The sequence below is a fragment of the Hibiscus syriacus genome, unplaced genomic scaffold, assembly GCF_006381635.1.
Source record: "Hibiscus syriacus cultivar Baekdansim isolate YM2019G1 unplaced genomic scaffold, ASM638163v2 tig00110195_pilon, whole genome shotgun sequence".
Classification (NCBI taxonomy): domain Eukaryota; kingdom Viridiplantae; phylum Streptophyta; class Magnoliopsida; order Malvales; family Malvaceae; genus Hibiscus; species Hibiscus syriacus.
This window is the reverse complement of record NW_024062621.1, coordinates 1,275,998-1,282,016: the sequence shown is the minus strand read 5'-3', so window position 1 is coordinate 1,282,016 and position 6,019 is coordinate 1,275,998. Positions and strand designations below refer to the sequence as shown.

Sequence of the window (6,019 nt, the reverse complement as noted above, 5' to 3'; positions counted from 1 at the left end):
TTAATTATGGTTTTAGTCCCTCTACTATGCATGTCCGTATCCGTAAGATTAGCAAATGTTGCCACAGATAATGATAATGTGGAGTTTCAATTTGGAATATCAATTTGAACTTACTGCTAACTTTGTAAAAGTTGATGATCAAATCATGACAAATTAAAGGGACTAAAGACATAATTAGACCAATCCTAGCTGCCTTTAACGTTGCTATGGGATATTAAAGAAAATGCCCTGCTCAATGCTTGCTCTCAAAAGACAATGAATCAATGTGGATTTATATGGAAGTGAAACATTTTTCATGCTTTAATGTTAAGGGGTAATAATATACAATAAAACTTCACTGACTTGGTGAATATAATTAGCAAAACTCTGCAGCCTCTACACATCTACGGCATCGACCGGAAGGGATGTCGCGCGGTGAAGCGGGTGCGGAAGAAATGCACCGACGTAGAAACTCTTGGCGGAGGCCACTGTCTTCGGATTATAAGACGAGTTAATTGCCTCGGAATGATGGACTCCTTGGTTAGCAAAACTGGCACATTTTTTCTCACTAGTAGGAGAATATAGAGTGAGGTGCTTTCCCGAGGGTATCGATTTCAGGCGAGGTCCGTTGGTTTCTCTATTAGGGGATGTTGAGAAAGGAGACGTGGAAGCTTTGATACTGTTGTCGTTCTCCGAGTCGTTGAAACTACTTCGGGTCAAGCTAGGATATTTCGGTTTACTTCCTAATTGTTTGTCTCTAGGTTCTCTCAACTGCATTTGATACTTGGCTTTTAGCCATCTTAGTTCTTGCCTAATTTCATTCTCATAATCATCCAATAAACCGGAATCTATCGAACTGTAGGCAGAAAGGTAGTTCCTTGCATTGGAATCACTTTGACTATCTATGCTAATAATTTTCTCCTCCTTTCCGAACATGGATTGGTCGGACATCTCATTCGCTGCCTCATTGCAGTGGATATCCTTTGGGCCTGGAGGAATTTGTTCCGATCCTTCCCGTTGGCCCCAAATGTCAGCATAATGGATACCATTCGGTTGGCTAATGGAAGCTTCTGCACCTTCTGAAACACATTGTTCGGGCCCTCCAACTTGGTACGTGACCTCTTCAAAACGGCCATGGACAGCGGTGCACCTGTGTTTTGAGCACTCGAGGACTTGCAGATTCTTGGTGCCTGCACTACTCGATGTTAAGTAATCCGATAGATGGCCATTTGAAGAACAATTTTGACAAAAACTCGAATTAATGCACTTTGAATTTTCTTCTATGGCCGGACCCCTCTTCCACTCCGGTACCAAAGATGCAATTTCACCATCAATCATATCTGCTATTTTCGTGACATCTTGGTCAGTAATATCAAGCTCGGCAACCATTTCAGTCGCAACACTTAACGCGGTATCGGACTCGATGTCAAATGGGAAGTAGATGTTTCGGATCCGACCTGCTTAAAGAAATAAATTTTGTAACATTAATACAACTAAACTTGGACTTTGAAAAAGAATCAAATGAACTCTAACCTTCTTTATCTGCAATTCTGAGCCTCAAAAAGATGTCATCATTTTCTATCCTCTTGCCCTTGATTATAAGGTCAACATCTCCCGAATGCCGATCTTCTTGCCTAGCAAAAAGATCGATTTCACTTGTTTCGTAGTCGAGTGAGTTATAGCCAATATCACACTCGGGTCCATAACCGAGATAATTGGTGTATCCATTGATCAAAGAGCTGCTGTTACTAAAGTGAACATCATAAAGAGGTTGCCTCACAAGAGGCCCTGAATCATAGTCGTCCCTTTGGTACTCTAACAATCTTAACTCGGATCCGTAATCATCAATTTCAAGAAAAGGGTCTCTTAGAAGCTCCATGGCGGTAAGCCTATGGGAAACGGTGGCTAAACATTTTTCGATAAACTCTCTAACCTCAGGATCCTTTACCTTGTATAGAGCTTCAGGTTTTTTCCCCTATATCAAACATAAAATATGTCAGATCACTCTAAGACTAAGAACAGGATCTTTTACGAGGGTTACGGTTCGTACCGAAACAACTTTCTTATAAATCTGAGCAGGATGAGTGCATTCACTGTATGGATATTCGAAAGTGACCATCTCCAATATGCACATCCCGAAAGAATATATGTCAACTAGTTCATTATATTCCTCTTCATACACCTCCGGAGCCATGAACTCCGGTGTTCCTGAGAGCATAGCAAAAGAACTCCAGTGTTCATACAAGAACCAAGCTAACAATTAAGCATGAAAGAAATGTTTGTTCGTTAACATACCGACACAACGAGCGGCGTGGGATTTACGGAGAATCGCAGCCAGGCCAAGGTCACCGATCTTGACCTCCCCTTGATTTCCATTAATAAAAATGTTGTCACATTTGAGGTCTCGGTGAATGACATGGCTATGTAGATAGAGAAGCCCTCGCAAAATCTGTCGACACCAATGCTTCACGGCTCGGATGTTTACTCTCCTATGTTTTAGCCTATACCTATCATCGAAAACATGAAAAATTAAGGACACCCTGAAATGAAAAACAGACAGAGGCAAGAACAGGGTACTTACTGTCTGAGAGTACCAGAGGTGAACATTTCAGTAACGAAGTTGATGTTCCTGTTATCAGTATCAACCCAAGAAGTGTAGAATTTCATGATGTTTTCATGTTTCAAGGTTTTGAGGAGATGGATTTCACAGTACAATCTTTCAAGATCCTCTGAACTTTGCAGTAAATCATGGAGCTTCACCTGGTTCCATGCTACTTCAATTCCTTCATACTCATCAAAAGCCTTGTAGCTGGAAAAAGAAATTCAAAGAAACAAATACACAAACACGTACCAAACACAAAATAAATCATTTTTTAAAAAGAAAAAACCACAAGAAAGAGAAAACAAGAGAGAATTTCTTACACTGTTTTTGAAGACCCTTTGCCCAGAATTTCATTGTACTGCAAAAAGAGTAACAAAATTTGGCACCCCAAATCAAATAAATCAATTCCCAGAAAATGGAAAACCAAAAATTTGCCAAAAAGGGTGTTTGTTATTTAGAATTTTACCCTTCCATATCTTCCAGTAGGATCAACTTCAACAAACTCTAAAATATCAGGTTCCAAGCCATGTTCAAAGCTCGCTTCACCATTCATTTCTAGCTTTAAGAATCACAGAAAAGAAAACTGAGGAAAAGCAAAGAGAGAGCAATGGGGATATATTCAAAAGGACAAGAGTTGGGGTTAATTGCCAACTAATAACTACTGATCGAGAAAAGAGGCAAAGATTTTCACAAGGTTTTGCCTTTCTTTCCACTAATTATTACATACTAACTGACAAAACCGAACCTTTCTCTTTTTCAACCCCTCTCCCGTATTATATTCGGCCTCAATCTCATCACGAGTTGTAAAAATTGTATTGCTTAATGTTTTTTTAAACCCTCAAACTTTTAAAAACAATCAATGTGACCAATGCACTCAATTAAGCTTTTGAATCTAGAAAATTAATCAATATGATCCTTTAGCATACGAAAACCATCGTTAAATTTTACGATATTAATGTGACAGTTTACAATATTAACGTGGTAGTCTACATATGATACGAATGATAATGTAACATATGCATTTGATTCTTTTAAAAAATAAAAAATTTAATTAAGTTTTTTAGAAAGTTTAATGGCTTAATTAACTTCTTTTTCAAAATGTTTAAATACTTATTTGATCTGTTTTTTTGTCTCTTGATTTCAAGGCTTCGACTTGACTAATCTGGATCGATCCGTGTCGCACACCTCACTCTGGTGGGTGAGTCTCTCGGCAGAGATTTTTTTGCATACACAAGAACTTGAACTCGAAACATTACTTTGACGATATCAAGTTCCTTACCAAAATCAACTTAAAAAACTTATGAAATAATTTAAAATATTAAAAAAAATAAGTACTAAAATTTTCTAAAATAATAACATTAAAAAAAATATAATTTTAAATAAAAATATTAAAAAAATGAACTAACACCAAACTCTTACCAAATTTCTAAACAACTAATCTCAATTTTTTTAACTTCTCGAACTAATCTCAATTTTCAAATTAGACCATTATCAAATTTATCAAAACATCTAACTTGAATTTTGAGACGTATCAATTTATCTCTCATGTTATTATTTAAATTTTTATATCGGTATTTTAAATCACTATGTCAATTTTATAACGATCAATGATAGTTTTTATTGGTCAAATATTCATATTGATTAATTTTGTGAGTTTAAAAATCTTAATTGAGTGTAAAAAAATTCCAAGGCACATTATTCCCCCCCCCTAAAGTTTAAGGGCCTCTAGAATTATTAAGCTAAGGGCCGTTTGTTTACTGTTGAATGGAACCATTCAGCACTGAATGTTGAACCGTTCAGTATTCAGCGTGTTTGATTCTCACCTCTGAATGAAGACTATGTTGAATGAAACAGCAAAACATTACTAAATGATTCAGCATTAAAGTACATCTTGAATCATTAAGCACCCGATATTTTACCATAATACCTATTTTTGCACATGTTGTCTTATTAAACAAGCATATCTTATAATATAATAAATCATTATGAAGGTAAAAATGAAAATATTCATAATTCATATTGTATATTCAGAATCATTATCAAGCAACATGTCACATTCAGAGTCAATTCTTACAGAGCTTTTGAATCATTCAACGCTTAATCATTTTATTTTATCAAACAACCCCTAAATGTAATTAAAGAAAAGAGTTAATCGCACTATAGTACCCAAAATATCATTCAAAATTAAAATTAGTTCATAAATTCCAAACATTTTAATTGAATTCCCAAAGTGAAGGGTGAGCAAAAATTGAAAAGAAAAAAAACCCGACTTGACATGTATTTGGGTTTTTGTCAGTTTTGGTGAATATAAAATAATATTTGTTCAAAAAAATTGCAATTTTTTTTACAATAAAAGTTTATACTCATGTAAGTGCGGTATTCGAATATAAAACATTTAAAAATAATAATAAATCTTTTAATTATTGATATCACCTATTTCCGCTTGGTTACCATATTGAACATAAGTGAATACAGGGGTGGACGATAAGAAGGAATAGAGGTAGGCTTGTAAATAAACCGAACACATATGAACGAGGTATGTTCATGTTCGTTCATTTAATAAATAAACGAACATAAACGAACAATACATTTCATTTTTTAAACGAAACGTCGAACAAACGATCGAACATAAACGAACAACACAAACACAAAAAATAAACTTATTCGAACACAACAAATTAATGTAAAAAAAGTAAACAACAAGAATAACAACTTAAAATTCATTAATATAAACTGTAACTTTAGAGTTAATTTGTTCGAATACGACAAAAACATACATAAATAATAAATAAGCAATATAAATATAATAAAGTCTTAAAGTTAATTTGTTCAACAAAACAATCTTCTTAAAATCCAAACAACTTCAATAATGTTCGTAACATATTCAACTTGCCCTCAGTTCGAACATAAACGAACATGTAATCGAACGTTCACGAACGTAAATGAACGAACGAACCCTTTATTCGTGTTCATTCATTTAATTAAACGAACGCAAAATCTTGTTCATGTTCGTTCATTTAATAAATAAACGAATATAAACGAACTTCTCGCCGCACGGTTCGCTGAACGTTCAGTTCATTTACATGCCCAAATAGAGGTGGCTATGGCCCCCATAAAATATTAAAAATATATATATATAGTTATATATGAAATTAGGGTAAATTACATATTTAGTATATAAACTATTATTTTTATTTTGTTTTGTTTTGATACTCATATTTTATTTTTTTTCAAAATTGTACCTAACCTTTAGTTTAATATTCAATTTGGCACCCTCGTCGTTAAAAACTTAATGATGATGTTAACGTGTCACCATAAGATAATGACACATTATCATTGATATTCTTAAAAATATCACATCAATAATTCTGCTAAATTGTAACAAACTGAGTTGAGAGGGTTACCTTCGCATTTATAATATCCGTCCGGATTAATCGA

General features: G+C 34.4%; 1 protein-coding gene across 1 annotated transcript; it reads right to left on the bottom strand.

Annotated features, from left to right (window-relative positions):
• Positions 1-239: 239 nt before the first annotated feature.
• On the bottom strand, positions 240-3,167 carry LOC120218255 (probable serine/threonine-protein kinase WNK9). The gene is made up of 7 exons (XM_039215233.1): positions 3,048-3,167; positions 2,902-2,939; positions 2,561-2,788; positions 2,275-2,486; positions 2,030-2,187; positions 1,513-1,954; positions 240-1,436 (listed from the first exon to the last, which is right to left on the bottom strand). Exons 1-7 carry the CDS (start codon positions 3,132-3,134, stop codon positions 376-378), a joined length of 2,226 nt encoding a protein of 741 aa, XP_039071164.1. The 5' UTR covers positions 3,135-3,167; the 3' UTR covers positions 240-375.
• Between the last annotated feature and the right edge of the window lie 2,852 nt (positions 3,168-6,019).